The sequence below is a fragment of the Hemicordylus capensis genome, chromosome 5 (genome assembly GCF_027244095.1).
Source record: "Hemicordylus capensis ecotype Gifberg chromosome 5, rHemCap1.1.pri, whole genome shotgun sequence".
Taxonomy (NCBI): Eukaryota; Metazoa; Chordata; class Lepidosauria; order Squamata; family Cordylidae; genus Hemicordylus; species Hemicordylus capensis.
The window spans coordinates 185019732-185038278 of record NC_069661.1 but is presented as its reverse complement, the minus strand read 5'-3'; the positions used below and the strand labels follow the sequence as shown (position 1 = coordinate 185038278).

General features: G+C 40.8%; 1 protein-coding gene and 1 long non-coding RNA gene across 5 annotated transcripts in view; one reads left to right on the top strand and one right to left on the bottom strand.

Annotated features, from left to right (window-relative positions):
• The window catches only part of LOC128327162 (uncharacterized), a 30195-nt gene extending 18936 nt beyond the window's left edge, over positions 1 to 11259 (top strand). For all 3 annotated transcript variants that reach the window (XR_008308505.1, XR_008308506.1, XR_008308504.1), the window contains 4 exons: positions 628 to 828; positions 964 to 1070; positions 2602 to 2700; positions 10627 to 11259. This is a non-coding gene — a long non-coding RNA (uncharacterized LOC128327162). The remainder of the gene's footprint in view (positions 1 to 627; positions 829 to 963; positions 1071 to 2601; positions 2701 to 10626) is intronic.
• Positions 1 to 18547, bottom strand: part of MON2 (MON2 homolog, regulator of endosome-to-Golgi trafficking) — a 129468-nt gene that overhangs the window by 16386 nt on the left and 94535 nt on the right. Inside the window, exons 24-30 of one of the 2 annotated variants that reach the window (XM_053255502.1) lie at positions 18239 to 18532; positions 14414 to 14612; positions 13366 to 13994; positions 6431 to 6574; positions 5927 to 5944; positions 5490 to 5618; positions 4275 to 4465 (exon numbers count right to left, since the gene is read on the bottom strand). In XM_053255502.1, the coding sequence (XP_053111477.1) occupies positions 4275 to 4465; positions 5490 to 5618; positions 5927 to 5944; positions 6431 to 6574; positions 13366 to 13994; positions 14414 to 14612; positions 18239 to 18532 (1604 nt within the window). The remainder of the gene's footprint in view (positions 1 to 4274; positions 4466 to 5489; positions 5619 to 5926; positions 5945 to 6430; positions 6575 to 13365; positions 13995 to 14413; positions 14613 to 18238; positions 18533 to 18547) is intronic. The other variant, XM_053255503.1, reaches the window with a different exon arrangement.

Sequence of the window (18547 nt, the reverse complement as noted above, 5' to 3'; positions counted from 1 at the left end):
ATGTGATTTCAGATTAGTCAAGTAGAGGAGCACATCCTTAATTGTAACTTGTCTAGGTTGAAAACTATGCACCCTTGCATAAGCTTTGAAATGAAGCTATTTACTAAGGTAATTTCTTCTGGTGGAAGACTTCCTTTGGTTAAGTAGGATTTTACTTAAGAGCTGATCTGCCATGCTGTTAGGCGAAGTGTGAGAACATGTGGATGCAGTATGCTGCCACTGTCTAGTGTTAGGAGATCTGTTACTTGTGGCATTCTTTGGTACTGGTTCCCTGAGTACCTGTGGAAACTATGTCGTTACTAGGATACGCAATGTTGAGACAGTTAAAAGGTGAGCAACCACTTGGCTGATCAGTGGTCGCAGAGGAAACATATATGGGATCTCTTGCTGCCAATCCAGCTGGAAAGTGTTCCCCAGTGATAGTGGGTTGTACCCTGCCCTGGAGAAGAAACAAATACACTTTGTGTTCTCTGAGGTGGCAAAGAGATCTATAGTCAGCTGTATTCAACTTTTGAAGAGAGGTGCAATGTAGTCTGTCTTGATTTCTCATTCATGCTGCTGCTGTTGTGGTTGATGTAGGCCAGGGCAGTGGTATTGTCTAACTATTTGTACAACCTTCCCCTGTAGAAGTGGTAGGAAGGCTTTCATTGCTTTGAAGACAACCAGAAGTTCCAGGAAATTTATATGTAATTGTATTGTTGAAGAGTCCACTTGCCCTGAATCTGATGTGTTCCTCAGTGGGCTTCCCAGCCTAGCAGAGAGGCGTCAGAAGGAGTCATCATTTGAAAAGGAATCCCTTCCAGCAGATTCCTCCATGTAGACCACCAGGTAGGTGAACGTAGAATCTTATCTGGGATCACTAGACATAGGTCTTGACGATCCACATTCGGGAGAAAGATTGACATAAACCAAAGTTGTAACTTGCACATCTTTAACTGGGCATATCGCACCACTGTGTTGCAGGATGCCATTCATTAGACCTAGGAGTATTTGAATGAGCCGGGCCGGTAGGGATGGATGCTGCTGGAAATGGAGAACCAGGTCCCTGATGTATTGGAAGCATTCCTGAGGTAATACACACCTTCCTGGTTTCCATGTCTACAACCGCTCCAATGTAGTTGATTACATAAACTGGCTCCAATTTGGATTTTTTCTAATTGACTTATATCCCCAAGTCTTGGAGGAGAAATAGTATGTATTTTTTCTGAGAAAGTAACTCCTCTCTGTCTTTAGACGACAGAAGCCAGTAGTCCAGGTATGGATAGACCAATATACCTTTTGTTCTCAGGTGGGCCATCACTGCAGCCATACATTTTGTAAATAACTTGGGGTTGGTGGCAAGCCCGAAGTCTAAGACTGTGTATTGGTACACTTGATTTCCTACTGCGAGCCTCAGATTTTCTGTGTCGTGCCCTTATGCCAATGTAGAATTATGCGTCTTTGAGATCCAGCATCACAAGCCAGTTCTCTTGGTATAGAAGAGGTAGAATCTCTTGTAACGCTATCATGCGGAATTTTTGTACATGGACAAATGTGTTCAGGTGGCGTAGATCCATGATTGGTTGTGTGCTGCCATCCCTCTTTGGGATCAAGTAGTAACAAGAGTAAAGCCCCTCCCGTATGTGCACCCACTGTACCAGGGCAATAGCCCCATTGGCTAATAGCTCCTTCAACTCACCTAGCTCCTTCACCTCTTCCAGTAACGCCTGGGAGGGTTGCGTGAACCTCATTCTTGTAAATTTCAGGGTTATTCTGAACTCTATGGCATAGGCTGAGGATATGATCTTCAGGATCCAGTGGTCCAATGCTATGTGGTCCCATGTGGGGGACATGGCTTGCCAGCTTGAAGTTAGTTGCTGGCAGGAGAATAGAGTTTGTGAGACTGGTGTTGTTTCTCACTTGCCGAGATGTTGTGGCCACCCAGTGGCAGGAAAAAGGAGACAAACCCCATTTCTAAATGACTCAAAAGTTTTGTATCAGTTATAGGAAAAAAGATAATGAGTACCTTTTAAAACATCCCTCTCCAAACTCATCGGTCATTGACTGTGCGTAGGTCTGGCTTGTGACAGTGGGTAGGTCTGAAAGTGGGTAGGTCTGAACCTCAAAGATGTTTCTGACGCTCAGTCTGCTCAATCATAAAATTATAAATGGGGTCATCTATAGTGGCTAGCTCAGACTTGAGATCAAGAGCCAGAGCTGCTGCCATCTGCCTAACATGATGGTGATTTAGAAGCCGATGTCAAGGATGTAGGGTGGGGTTCTCCTGGTGTCGAAGGGCTTAACACCTCATCATAAATGGTGGCATAAAGCCACAAAGCCCAATTTTTTCACATTTGCTTGGAAAATGTCAAGCATATTTTGCAAGAAGAAACATTGTGCTCCTCTCCTAAGCAAATCAGACACAAATAATGGAGGTCTTTTGAAAGGAGCTTGGAATTACAGCCGTGCACCTCTTGAGAGTCAGTTTCTCCTTAGCTATATTAGGTTATCCAAAATCATAGTTTAAGTCCTTTCAAAAAGGTTGTATTAACGCTGACGAAGTCCGGAAGCCGTTCCAAGTCAAATACCAATATTAACAGTCCATTTTTTCTTCTTCAATAGATGAACTCACATGAAAAACTTTTACCGAGGAGTGAATGCAACGGTGGTCAGAAAAGAATGGAAGAACATGGTGCCTGGCCTGCCTTTAAATAGCACACTGTAGGTGTAGGGGTGGGGCTTGGTTGCCTCAATGAGCTGTAGCATGCTACTGCAAGGGTCCTGCGCAGGCGCATTACCCATTCTTATGAATCTCGACAGATCTCAATCCAGATCAATCTGCCTATATATCAAGTATAAAATTTGTCAAGAACTCCTTCTCTGTGTAAATTCACAGTTTAGATAAAGATTGGGAACAAATTGGTACAGTAGAAGTGCTAATTAAACTATTGTGTGTCATCAAAGCATGTGCACAGTGGAACATTCAATACGATCAAGAGACAGAAGAGCCACACTGCCTCCAGCAAACTGTTTCATGTTTTTTAAGTTTGTGACACTAACACTGTCCAGCCCAGAGTTAAATATTTTAACTTGTTTGTTGTGAAATGGAGATTTAACAGATATGAGAGAGTGAATATGATATTTTCAAACACTGATTAATTCTGGCAACTTAAGCTTTTTTCCTACCAGGGGTTCTCAAACTTGGGTCCCAAGATGTTGTTGGACCACAACTTCCTTTGGCCACTGTGGCAGAGAACTATGGGGATTGTAGTCCAACATCTGGGGACCCAAGTTTGACAACCCTGTCCTACACCATTTTGTCATCAATCTGAAATGTCAAAGTCTGTGCACAAAGACTTCCAAATAAGGTGCTGTGTGTGTCCCATCTCAACTTGTGCACAACTTGACATAGATACCATTATGAACACATAATGCATGCATTAAGGTAAGCATTTATAGCTTACCTTAATGCTTGGTAAGCTATAAATGCTTATTTTCAATTACCTGTGCAAGTAGCTTGAGGAAATTCTGCCACTGGGATCGAAGTTTGTTATTGCTCACCATGAAACTCCTTTGTAAATTAACTATAGGGATGTGAATGGAGCCAGCAGGGGGCGGCTCAAAGGCAGGGGGCATATCTTTAAGGGCGAGGAACGGTGCCCTTACTCCTCCCTCCGAGTGCCACTGGCACTCCATTTAAAAGTGTCTGCCAGGGTGGCAATGTACCTCCCTGCCGCCCTGTGTCCTCTTTGGCCAGAAGTACCGGACAGACACAAAGGCTGCAGTTGCCTTTGGCTGGGGATTCTGGGAGTTGTAGTCAACAACATCTGAGAATCCCTGTTAGTGGGAACACTGGTTGTAATAGGGGAACACAGTAGCATTATTCGAGCCTTATTTGTCAGATCTGTTCATCTTATTCTCCAGCTCAAGCATGCAAGGGTTTTAGTATCATATGCACCTAGCTTCTGCACCGTATTAGCCTATCAGAATCTGGAAAAAGAGGAATGATACCCCAATTGCCTTCCCTGTTATTCATATAAGAAGATTAAGTAGGCAATGACACAACAGCACTGCTAACTCTCAAAATTTACTACAATGCTTTCTTAGTGTGTTTCTAGTCAAGGAACCATTACAAAGTTTGATAGAACTTTAATTTTTTTTTTAACAATTTTATATCTTTACAAAGTAGTCTAAGATGCAAAGCCACCCTCAAAAACAAACAGTTAGATGTATTCAAGTCTGTTGAACGCCTTCATTCTGCATGTATTTTCACTGAACTTGAAACTGCACTTTACCTTTTGGTGAATAAGAAGTTTTCAAAGGTGTTGGCTAACTCTGGCCACATGCTGTCAAATTTCCCCGAGGAAGCATGCTGTCTTGCAACAGGCAGTCCAATGGAGAGAACTTTAAGGAGAGAGGAAACTGCCAGTTTCCACGTGCTTTCTGAAGGACAAGCATACTTTAAACTAAGTGGCATCCTCAATGTCTGCAAAAATAATTGAATATGATGTTTACATAAGCTGAACATTAAGGAAAATGTATGGGAAAGAAAAAATGTGTAGAGTAGCAATTCTTGAACTAGTCACTTATCTCTTCCTAACAAAAAGTTTTGGGGGTTTTTTTTGAGGGGGGGATAACAGACATGCATAAAGACAGCCCAAGCACAGATCAAATCCAGAAATAGAGAAAGAGAGTGACGGCTAACAAGAAGATAAAAGGCCAACAAAAGCCAAAACCACCACCAAAAACCTAGGTTTTGCTCCATTGAACCCCAACATTGTGGATGGGTGGGGAGGTGAATCTGTCACAGTAGAGGATAATGGCTGACAACCTAACCGAGTGCTTGCGATTCCAGGGCCTGTGGGGGCACAATACAGAACTTTGTGACCACCACCACCCACCCACTCCCGTGCCCCTGCACAAACTACAGAACACTCCCTGTGCTCTGGAAGGACTCTGCAAGAGAAGAAACATGTCACTCCGCCACTAAGTGTAGGAATGGAGTAATTCACCTGCTAGAAATGTTCACAAATGTCATTAAAATACAGTTTTTGTCTTCAGTGTAACTTCTAAACACAGTTAAGACAGTTGAAAACATTTGATTTGATAGAAAGAATAGGGAGTCATTTTCAAACAGAATGCATATGCTGATTTACATGGGCTCTTTCAGAGATGGCGACTTCAAATATCCTGATTCACACTAAGTTACAGAGAAACTGTTGGCTACCCATCACAAATCTCTGGAAAACTTTAGTAATGTTTGAACAAAGGGCGTAGCCTTTGTCTGTAGACACAAAGGGAACAGACTTTCCATAAAGATGAAAGACATCAAGGTGTCACAGGGATCTCCAGTGTTTTTTTCTGTCATATGATTGTGAATAGTCAAAGCAAATGTGTTTCTTCTTCAAACACTATGGTACTCATAGGAGGTCTACAACTCATTCCCAGGCTTGAGACTAAATATAAGTCATGTAGAAGAGTCTTCTTAAAATGTATATGTGAATACTTACCTTGATAATATTCTGAAGTACTTTCTCATTTACAACAGCTTTGTGACAAGCTGTCTTTTGGTACAGGTCTACCACAACTTCTAAAGATCTCTCAGCAAACGGAACATAATTCAATGCTACCCATTCCGCCTAGGAAAATAAGATTGGAATGTTACTGAATCTAGAGAAGCAGACTGAAAGAAAGAAAACAAATCCTGCAGTCAACCTATGTTGATGGCATGCAAAATTTTCCAAGAATTCCACAGGAAAAGTATACCTGAGCCAAGGGTGGGTGGGTGGGTGGGACTTACCGAAGAAACCCCCGTAAAATCACACACATACAGAACTATGAATAGGAGTGAGCCATTTCAGTAAGGTAAATTTTAAGCAAGTGAAATGCTGCAATTTATTCAGCAAGAGCATTAAATTAGCACAATCTTTAAGGAATTTTAACTCACCGGTGCAAACAGTTGTATCTATTGTGATTCCATTGTGTTGCATGATAAACAGAATAAGAAAAATTAATACATATATACATATTACCTATTAAAAATTCTGATGACTCATTCTCCTGTTTGAATATTAAAAGCATGCAAATGCATTCAAAGCTCTGTTTTCATAATCCAGAAGAATGAAAAGAGAACAAAATACAAGATTTCCTAATGCAAAAACTTGAGCTCATTAAAGTTTGTCAAGGGATTTTGTTATACTAATATAGTTGTTTATTATTTTTCTTTTTTAGTAGAATGCAAGTATCAAAACGCAACATTAACAGCATAAAAGGGAAGTAAGTGGCAATATAAACACAAATCCAAAGTGTTAAATGAATTAGTTGATAATACCAGCGATAAAGGCTGTCCAAATTCAAGACAACAGTGGTATTTAAATACTTCATGCAAAGCCAACCATGTTTGGGGCCACTGTATTCAAGAGCAGAACAATTAAAATTCCATACATCTCACCTGATTGTATTTTGCATTTGCAATGTGCTTGGTTTCTAGCTGTCCATATTGTGGTGGTTTACAGGAAAATTCAACAAATGCCAGCAACTGATCAAAGATGGCAGGATACATTATCTGCATGTTTTCTGAACCTACACATATGGCCTATAAAACAAAAGGGGGGATTATTTTCTCTTAAAATCTCAAATGGAAAGCATTTAAAAAACACAAAAAGCCTTTTGATAGCCAGAAAAGTATGTAGCATAAACACACAAATACAGGTTTGAGCAACTAATTCCATGTTTCTATTGAAGTCTGATTTTTAATGTTGGATGTGAGAATACACACAATAATTCACTGTCAACACAATGAAGATGTTAATGTTATAAAAAATTGAAATGCTGGGCACTAATTTTCCAAATTTTGAAGGCTCTAATAGGGCCAATTTTTTTTTGTTCTAATAGGGCCAACAAGCTCTATTACAACACACATAACAAGCACTAGTGAAACAATCAAATCAGTTTGAAAGCAGCCTTTCAAAATGGAGGGCTGCTCACCTATGCAGACTATTTGCACTAAAAGCAAGCCACATGAACAACAATATGACTGAATGAAGTTTAACACACAAAGGATTACATTGTGGCAAGAAATAAATGATGTTATAGGATACATTTCAACAGAACTGGAAATTAGCTCTGTAATAGATGAGCTTCAAGCCAGGTTATACTTGGCGACTACCCACAGAATGGAAGATAATGCTGCTAGGCAAAGCCGATGCAATGATTTGTAAAGCAGGAATCTGTGATTCTGTAGAGCTATTTCAATCATTTTCTTCTGTACCAAAAGCCCTGCTCCCTTCTGGTTTACTCCAAGCACTCCTCAGAGTGCTAAGTACTAATTCTTTCACAAATGAACTCTGTTATACTGATGTTCAGGTGACGGAATCAGAATCTTTGGCAACCAAAGTTTTTAGATAATATGCATCTCCCAAAGAAAAAGAGTACAAGCACAATGTCCAAGATCAGGGCTCCATAAATTTTGGCATTGTTCTAATTTGGGATTGCTCCTCATCCCCTCCTCAAACGCTCTGTGTAAGTGAGAGAACTTGAGTAAAGGGATTTCTAATTTTCTGCTGAATAAAAGAGCAGTGCTTGCTTCAAAGCCCAGTTCAATGTGAAAGACTTCTCTTTCCTTCTTCTATAATATTATATATTTAAAGTTTTAGGAGACTGAATCTTCCAAAAATTATTTCCCAGTTCTGTTAATCATAAAAGCTTACAGCTATTTCATGATGAAGTAAAATGTCCCTAATCCTATCCTAGGGATGGTGCCAAAATGTCAAAAAAGTGAAATTCATAGAGAATTTCAGGATTTCCTTCAAGGTGAAACTGAACTTTGAAGAGAATTTCAGGATTCTTCCAAGCAGACATATTTGAGAATTGTTTCAGAGTTTCTCCATGTCCTACTGGAAGAGAACAGAACAAATGCTACATTCAGTTGTGCTGGTATCTCACAACATCAAGATAGCTGCTACAGGAGCAGAACACAGTGTTCTCTCTAATTTTTCCCCACCTGTGTGCCAAATGAATTTTGTCCTTGGCGGCACTATCAAGGCAGTGTTTGCGCACATGGATTCAGAATGGGGCCTTACTGATTCAAGCTGAGCGGGATCTAAAATTAACTGAGTGGACATCAAAAAGTTTGTGTGCATGCACACATCTTAGAGGAAACACTGGCAGGACACTGCCAGTAGAAGGGGCAAAAATGGGTGAGTAAGAAGATGTGAGGAACAGATGTTAGTCTGAATTTATGCTTGTTCAAAGGTCTGTTCCACACCTGACCATGGCATAATGGTACACCAACAAAAGAGGTGGTTTAACATATTCCCATTTGTCCATGGAGAATCCAAGATGCCTGCCCCCCACTCCGCCCATCTCCAGTCACATCAAAGCATAGAATTCTGACCAACTCAGGAGTCAATCATGTCACAGCATCAGCCTCAAAGTAACGCAGCTCATATATAAAGACACATGGCATAGAGTTACATGGCTAGATGACTAGGGGTACACAAATGTGATGACTAGGAACTTTGGTGACATTTTGTATAATCAACAGTCAACATAGGGACATAGGAAGCCGCCATATACTGGGTCAGACCATTGGTCCATCTAGCTCAGTATTGTATACACAGACTGGCAGCGGCTTCTCCAAGGTTGCAGGCAGGAATCTCTCTCAGTCGTATCTTGGAGGTGCCAGGGAAGGAACTTGGAACCTTCTGCATGCAAGCACGCAGATGCTCTTCCCAGAGTGGCCCCATCCCCTGAGGGGAATATCTTACAGTGCTCACATGTAGTCTCAATTCAATTCAACTACAACCAGGGAAGACCCTGCTTAGCAAAGAGGACAATTCATGCTTGCTACCACAAGACCAGCTCTCCTATCAACAAAGTAGGAAGGGCAGATGAACAACATTTGTATTTTTTCAGAACTCTCACAGTTACTCTACTGACACCCAAGAGGCACCTCTCCTCTGCTGCTACAACTGGAAATGTAGGGACAAGGCATCCCACACAGATAAGCAAAGGTGGTGGTGGTGGGAAGCCTGTGTCTCAGAGCAGGAGTCCTAATAGCCTCCAGCTCTTCCACCTCCACAAGAACCTCAAGGCACTCAAACACTCATTTTCACAAAGTGTTTCCCTCTTCCTGCAACATATGAAACTAACTATCTATCCATCTATCACATTTATAAACTGCCCCATCCGAAGGCTCTGGGTGGTGTACAACAAATTTAAAAAGACACAAAACCACACTTCATTTAAAACACAGTGCTAAAAACAATTTTAAAACAATTCAAAACTATTTACAACAAATGAAAATACTAAACAATTTAAAAACCTTGGAAGGCCAGGCAAAACAAGTAAGTTTTTAGGGCCCTCTTAAAGGCCAACAGCGAGCCTAAATTGTGGATATCTGCTGGGAGTACATTCCATAGGCCAGAACAGCTACAGAAAAGGCCCGGATCCAAGTTGCCACCAGAGGTACTGGAGGTAATTGGAGACACCTCTTCAGATGACCTCAACGTGCAATGGGGAACATACAGAAGAAGGTGCTTTCTAAGGTAGCCCAGACCCAAGCCATTCAGTAATAACCAACACTTTGTATTTTGCCTGGAAACATATCGGTAGCCAGTGCAACTGTTTTAAAAAAGGCATAATATGGTCTCTCCAGGTTACCCCATATATAGTACTAGCTTAGGAATCCCCCAATCCCTTCAACCAATTATAGCTCTAACTCCCACATAGGTAATACAGGTCAGCTATGTAAGTAGAGCTCCACCAAGTTCAGGAAAAATGGTGGGGAGCACAGCCTACATAGTGCTCGGAGCACTCCACTCATTGTTACAGTAGGCTAAACCACTCCTGACTCATTCTTCCTTTCAGGATCATCAGTTCCAGGGCACATAGTGCCAAAGAAGCAGTAACTAGACAGCATTCAAATGCAATTCCCTGCACTGGAATAATGTTTCCATGTAATGACTATACATTACATACAAAGAAATGAGTGTAATACTATACCAGGATTGTGTGATTTGTGAAAAGTATAAGGGCTGGTGCCAGGTTAAGGGAATAGTGTACAAGATTGGATGTATTGAATGCGAGGAGTTTTATACTGGGGAAGCAGGGAGACCCTAGTTAAAAAGGTATAAAGAACATTTAGCAGATATGTAATATAATAAAGATCATTTGAAACCCTGGGCAAAACATGTGAGATAAAAACCTGAAGCAAGAGTTGCACAAAAGTGTTTATTTTGGCTATGGACAGAAATACAGTGAAACTTAAGATTAAAAAAAAGATATGTATATGGAACAATTACATCCATTATTAATGTTAAGAAGGAAATGAGATAGGCAATGAAGTTTATTCGTAAAAGGCAAATAAAGGGTTGATTTTGGAGAGCCACTCATCCCCCCTGCTTCCTTTTCACCTGTCTTGGGATTGGTTACTTCAGCTGTAGTTACTGCATTTAATCTTGTGTTGCCAGCTGCTTGAAATAGTGCATTGATAATTTTGTTTGGACACTGAGATGCATTTACTCAAGTTTGGAAGATCTGTTTATTTTATTCTATTTTATGCATTAGGTCTAAAAAACTTGTTTGATGAATGGAAGTATGCGTATATCATCACCATTATACTGACTATATTATCTTCTTCAACAGGTTAATCTCCAAATGTTAACATCAGGGAGACTACCAATGGAATAGTGGTGCTAGAAAATACACAAGAGAAGAGCACCCCCCTCTTAAACACTTAATTGCCAACTATTAACGAACACCAATTCACAGAACTAGAGTTTCAGCTGCTACTATTTCTCCATATGTCTTTTGCCTCTCTCACAGGCCTAGGAACCATTCCACACTCAGATGAAAGGATGTTCTCTCCCAACACCACACAAGCCACAAATGAGGCCAACAGCTGTAGCAGTGACTATTCCTGTAATTAGTTACCACCATTCTCTTCCTGGGTTTCTGTGCCTCTCTAAAGTGCATGATAGACAGGTACAGATCAGATTCTCAGGTGGAGGCATGCAATGATGCAATTTCCTAGTGCACTGTTTTTTTCCTCCAATAAGTTACCAAACCAACTCATGATATTGTCTACTGTAAGCTTATTGTTGCTATATGCATTCTTTATTTCTGTACATGAACCACAATGAGCCTTGAGCTGGTTTGCTCCTGGATCCTGCCAATCCTCTTTCCTCCTCTTTGCTTGCAAGGAGAGAAAGTTAGGAGCTTCATGATTTGCAACAAGTCACAGTTGCTATTTTGTCTGAAAGTGATAAACTAGATTATGCAAACCATAGAATGAAATAATAAAATACTAATAAAAAGCAATGTCTGTGTAGTGCTTTCTGAGTGTGCAAAATGCTTTATATGTACTATTTTAATGTAATTCTTCCAACAACTCTATAAGAGAAGCATGATTATTCCCCATATTGCAACTGGGAAGCTGAGAGTGAGTGGCTTGTCTAAAGCCACGGCAGAGGCAAGATTTGAACTGTGGAAGTCCTTTTGCAGCTCAGTCCCTTAGCCACTATACCTACTCTAGGTTTTTCAGCAACCCAAATCATGATTTTTCATGATGTCTGAACCAGGCTATTGTGTGGAATCACTGGTACTACATTGGGACTCTGTTTTAAATTAGATGACATAGTTTGTGTTCAAAGAAGGTAAAAGCAAAGTCTGACAAAGTGCAGGGAATTGAGAAAAGTTTAAAGAAGTTTTAGAGTTTATTAGCTATGTTAACCAAATACTGCTTCCTTGGCTAAAACTCAATTGGATGTCAATTTTGTTGTAAAGTAAAGTCCCCAGGATCTATATATTTAATTATCTTGGGACATGCGTGCCCAGGATTTGGCGGCGGAACTCTCGCAAGACATTGCAAAAGTTCCTGGGCCCAGCAAGAGTTGAGGGGACAGAAAAAATGGCGGTGGTGGGGGTGGGCCGCAATCAAAACGGCCAGAGGAGGTGGCCTCGGCTGGCTGCTGGGAGGCAGCGGCCACCCGACCTGGCGGGAGGTGGCGGGATGGCCTGGCTGTGACAGGTATGAGCAGCAGCGACGGCGGCCGCCTGACCAAGCGGGAGGCGGCGGGACAGCCTGGCCGCCGGAGGCAGGAGGCATGGATGGGAGGGAAACTTTTTGGCCCGCCGATGCCCCAGTAAGAAGGACCTGGCTGTGGCTGGAGGGGGCAAGAGAGAGTGGGGCAGGAGGGAGATAGAGTGGGGCAAGAGAGTGGGGCAGGAGGGAGAGAGTGGGGGACAAGAGAGAGTGGGGCAGGAGGGAGAGAGGGGGGACAAGAGAGAGTGGGGCAGGAGGGAGAGAAGGGGACAAGAGAGAGTGGGGCAGGAGGGGGGGACAGCAGGCCCTCAAAAAGCGCACAGATGCTCTGTGCGGGTTGGCTAGTATTTTTGGTTATTACAACTTTCTATCAATGTCAGTGGAGTTCTCGAGAGGCAGATAAGGCCTTTCAGATACATGCAAAACACTTAAGTTACACAGTGAAGCTAGGAAGGAAAACCAAGATGAGCTCCTGCTTTGTCATTTTCTATTTTCACAGCCCTCAACCAGCACATAGGCTCAAGTCCAGCCAAAGTTATTTATGACTGCTACACTGAAAACCAAGAAAATGTTAATATCCATGGATAGATAGAATGTAACTACTTTTCGATGGAGAAGTTGATTGTATGTTACAAATGTTCCATATAACCAAAGGAACAAAAGAAACATATATTTTGGTATAAAAATTTATAGGTGAAAACACTTACCTAAATTTTCAAATCACACAGGAGGTAAACACATCCTTCAGTCTCACATATTATGCTCACTTACAACTTAGCCTCCATGTTTCTCTTGATCTGAAAAGCCCAATGGTCTTCCGCTACAGATTTCATTACAATTTTCATTGCACAATTCTTTTTATAATTCAGCATTTGGTTAAAATACTCATACAAAAATATTCAGCAATATTCCATATCAAAATTATGACATAGCTGCAGAAATTCTTTAGTTCATTAGTGGAGCACAAGTTATGTGTGCAGTATCAAATATTGGGTTCAAGATCTCATATTCAATCCTTGGCATTGCCAGGTAAGGCTGGGAAAGGCCCCCATCTGAAACCTTGGAGAATGGTTGCCAGTCAGTGAGACAATATGGAACTAGAGGAAACAATGGTCTAATTCAGTATAAAGTAACTTCATATGAGGCATCTTTTGAACAGAAATAACTCTATAAAAAGACTAGAAGCAGGCTTTCTTTCAAGGAAAACAAGAAAGAGCAATGCTACCTTATAAGATTAAACCTAATCACTAATTACATCTCCCAATATTTAACGGACTTGCATTATAGTTGGCAATACAAAAGATGAGGTAGAAGAGCTGACTTTAAAGCTACATTATTACCTTTTGTAAGACATCTAAAGCGGTAAGAACAGCTTCTTGCAAACTTGTCAGAACTGCCTCAGTGTATGATGGTAGGATGAAAGGGGATGCATCTGAACTGATTGGAACAGAGACTGCACCATGCAAAATGGCACCCAGTTTTTGAAGATCATCCATACTGAAACCAGTTTTGATGTGCTGATAAAGGGCTGGGAATATTTGTATTAAAGCTGTAAGAAAAGGCTGGCTGGGAATAAAAGTCATTTTGTCACAAGAAACTGGAGGCTTTGTACTTTCTGAACCAATCCGAAACCAACTGTTCCAGGCAGCCCACCAAAGATTCAAGTCTTCAATTTCATCTGTTACTACAGGAGGCTCCGTTACATTATACCTTCCAATCCTTTCTCCTATAGAATCAGTTCTCATAAATGATCTTCCCAGGCCAGTGGCAGTCACTGTTCCTATGAGGACAGGCACAGGCATATTAATAGAAGGCGGTGTATCAGGTTTTTCAGTTTCTCTAACAGGGGACACAATTTGTAAGATTTCCTGAAAACTTTTCAAAGCAGCCAGGGAAACTTCATTGTTTTTGCTGAGTGCAGCTGACTGGATGTGGTCAAGAAGAACATCCCAGGCTTGAGAAAAATCTCCTAATGGGGGGGGGGGAGGAGAAGAAAGATCAGTAAGAGAGCCATTTCATTTTTTCAAGAGGAATAATTAAAAAATAAATAAAACCTAGTAAGAATAAAACAGCTCCAGAGAAGAATTATGATACAATATATGAGATCAGGCTATAAATTATACAAAATATACACTACTAAAAGTATCTATGCCTGCCAAGACTACTATCTCCAGAATACATCTGAATGCAGTATATAAACAGAGAGAATCTTTTAAGAAAATATTTATACAATGACATTCTACTTAATAAGGATTTTGCATACAATTCTTATTATCCATCACTGAGTATTATCACGTTTAAAGAGACATGCAGCTGAAACTGCAGACCAAGTTTTCTCCATGCAAATTCTAACTGGACATCTTAAACTTTAAAAAATATCCACTATACCTAAGGATTGCAACAGGTATCTCCTTGTGTTGAATATTCTAGCTACTCCAGCCAACGTTAACACCCATGTCTCAGCCCACTGTTTCTCTGCTGTATCTCTTGAATGGTGAATTAGGATATTACCACCACCAGATTCAATCTTCTCTTTGTCAGCAGTAGTAGAGGACTCCCGCACCCGATCCAGCAAATGAAAGAGAACCTATAATGAAACAATTCAGAACTTGCTATTCTAGTCATGCACTGCAACTGAAGCTTAGACAAATATACATATACTAGGCTTGTGCAATATCAGAATTCCGATATTGATACTGGAATTACAGTATTGGATATAATTCCAATATGATATTGAACCTCCTATACCATTTTGGAATTATAGCTCTATATTGGAAAAAAAACCCATAAAATATTGGAAATATCAGGAAAATTCCTCATAGCGGTAAATGGGGAAACAGAAAAAACCAACCAACCGATACATTGAGAATGGCTATGCAGTGGGCAGAGTCCTGAAATTGGGCACACCTATGGGATGGGATGACAGGACACTGCAGATTTAATTTGGAGCAAATCTGCACATCTGTTGATTCTTAATGATTTTTCAAGTTTTAAAAACTCTCAAAGTGCTAAAAACGACTTGTTTAATGGTAGAAAGTTTCAAAAACCACAGGAACTTAAGCCCCCCTCGACCATTATTCCACTCTCATGTGGAGGAATCTGCCCTTTGTCTACATATAAATGGGGAGCACACCCTACTTTTCTTCTCCCCATTTTATATTTCTGGAAGGGCTAGGCAGAAATCTTTGAAAATGGAGTGCATGACGACAGGACTGTTTTTAATTTCAAGGGAATATGCCAATCCATTGATTTTTAACGATTGTTCAAAAAAGCCTACTGCATTAAAGTTGCTAGAGAGAGTTATCCACTAATCCTCTTAATTACCTAGGGAAAGTATTTGGATATAACTGTTAGTTCCACTTTTACTAGGTGTGAAGTGCTCTATTCTCTTTGGATAAATAGATAGAAGCAATATTGTAAGAAATATATAAATAAGATAATTAATCTGAGATAATAAAGAATTCTCTTCATAATAATACCCTAGGCCCTTTGATTAATTCACTTTCCATATAGTATGGTCTTGCTGACTAGTTTAAACCAGTGACTCATTCAAAGAAAAACATTGGGTTGGATTAAAAAAACTGAGAAGGGGGGGGCATGTTCGAAAATGCCTCAGAGTTCATACAGTATTGTTCTCATACTTCCACTTGTTCAAGAGGTTGCACAAGCAGATTATCTTGCATTTAGTTTGACTTTTCTCATACTACTCCAGTGCAAGGTGTAAAACAGCCGTCATGAGTGGAAAGCTTCTTCTAATCCAACTTACTGTATTTGATTGCAATCCAAAGTAGTAATTTATGCATGAGTAAGGCTATGCAGCCAGAAATTTCTTTGACATTTTGTGTGTACCAGCTCCTACATCCAAAGAGGAAAACAGCGTATCTTTTTAGCATTTTGAGCAGCTACAGAGGAAGCCCATAAGAAACCTCTCACTGCCTATATAGCTTCCTTACACAAGTTACTTTTTTTGACTGCTAAATATATTACTGGTGAACAGGATCAGGTTTTTAAGTTGGGGGAGGCACACTAGGTGATCACAACATTTTTCTGTGCTTTGGGAATAACTTATCCTGTTTTCTAGCAAAATGATATCCCAGAAAGAGCACTAAAATCAACCATCAATAGGTTGGGATAAACCACTGATCCATAAATCAAAGAAAGAAAACTTTCTGAAAATGATGAAGTACCAAGATTGCATTTCATAACTGCATTCATTTAAACAGAACATTGCAGCGTTATATCAAATGGAACAAACACAATATTAGTAAATTGCATCATGATTTCATCTGGTAGTTCACAAACACACTTAAGATAGTGGCTATTGCAGACAATTTTGCTTTTTCTAAAGGCATTTTACAGTCCCAGAGATATAACACAGTATATTCTGCAACATCACAGAGGATGTTGGAATGCATCTCTCAGTTTGTGTGTTGTTGCTGGCATTAGCTCCACTAGAATCCCCAAAAGTGTGCTCCATCATCATCTTCTGTGAATGGAGGTATGATTCATATCTCCTGTGAATCTTACAGAGAATGCTGAAGCACACTGCTCAATAACGTAATATCCGTTTTAGCTAGGATGTTCAAGCAGAAAAAGGTCATGAACAGTGGTGCACCAAAAGGGTAAAAGAGAATGTATATGAGAGAGAGTGGGTTGCAGGTCTGGAAATCCTGAAGATCACTGAATTACACATGAAATAATAGGGCTTAACTGGCCCTATCCACCCCCCAGCACAGTACCTCCAAGTGACTGTTGCTGGTGTCTGTCTTATGCTTCTTTTTAGATTGTGAGCCCTTTGGGGACAGGGATCCATCTTATTTATTTATTTATTTATTTTATTATTTCTCTGTGTAACCTGTTCTGAGCCATTTTTGGAAGGGTAGTATATAAATCGAATGAATGAATGAATGAATGAATAAAACAGGACAAACAAATTGGTCTATTATAACATAAAACCATATTATGCCTGTTTCAATACATTTCCGGGCAAAATACAAAGTGCTGGTTATTACCTTTAAAGCCCTAAATGGCTTAGGTCCAGGCTACCTTAGAGAGCGTTTTCTTTTGAACGATCCCCACCGCACATTAGTCATCTGAGGAGGCCCGTCTCCAGTTACCACTGGTATGTGTGGTGGCAACTCAGAGACAGGCCTTCTCTGTAGCTGCTCCTGGGCTGTGGAATACGCTCCTGGCAGAAATCCATAGCTTGTGTCTGACACTGCAGAAGCAGGCAGCAGGCAGGCAAGGAAGGAGGGTGGCATGTCGACAGGCCAGAACTCGGGCCTGGCTGGCCTCCCAGCGCTGCAAGCAGGAAGCTGAGGCTGGGCAAGCCGAGGCCATGGAGAGCTCTGGGGGAGGCATGCGGGAGTGACATCACCAGCGTGTCTCCCAAAGGAAGGTAGTGTGAAGGGAAGGAGGGTGGAATGGGAATGAAGGGGAACACAGCTGTTAGCGTTAATGGGTTAATAAAGAGGGGAAATGCCCCCATAATTGGGGGTGAGAGGTACGCAGCCTGCAAGGGAGCATTTAAGGAGCTGGTCAGGGATGAGTGGCTGATGGTGGGCGAGTGCTGGGTCCTCCGGAGAGAGGCCAGCACAAGGGGCAAACAGCCTGGGACAGAGGAGATTCAAGGCAATGTTTAACCCCTCCCCATCCCTACTCTGAGGCCAAACTCTGTGTGCTCAGGTAGGCTGGGTAAAGGAGACTCCACTGTGTGGCCGGACAAATTGTTAATGGTTTTAAACTCTTTTAAAATTGTTCTGTAATAATTGTTTTTTAATGACTGATTTGTGGGTTTTATTTTTGCTTCTGTGCACTGCCCAGAACAGTTTGAATGGGGCAGTATATAAATGTAATAAATAAATAGATAAAAAAATAAAAATGATAAATTGGGTCAATTGCTCTTGCAGTGAATTATACAATGAAGTCAAAATCATTTAAAGTGGAAATCAAAAATAGCAAACACTTAAAAAGATCTAATATAAAACACAGTTATTTTAACTACAGTGGCAAACATCCAGAGTAATGTGCTCATGGGACCATGTTTTTACACGGTGGTGATTTGTGGCGATTTCCCCCCGCTCTCTGAAGTCCATTGTGCCTCCTGAAAGTATGCCTTGTCCCAACTGCACATGTAAAAAATGTTATTCCATGCGTGCAGTGTTAGTCTGGATGCTGGCCACTGTTATAAAACACTAGCTTTTAATTTAGTACCTTCCATATAACTGTGTGCCATGTTGAATGCTGAAGTAAAGTCCCATGAGCACCAATTGTAGAGAACATGGTCTGTCCAGCACTCTTTCTAACTGCAGGCCGTGGATCTACACAGAGCTCCCCTAGCTTGGCATACAGACATAGCCAAAGGCAATCAAATGGTGGTGCTGGATGGAAAGGACGATTTAATGCTACTCCTTTTTCTTCTGCTTGTTTCTGCAGAATCGCTTCTTCTTTGTTCAGCTCCTTCTCAATGATGTCACCTCTTTGGAAGAAGTAATCTGAAATATTCCACTACAAAAATATAGT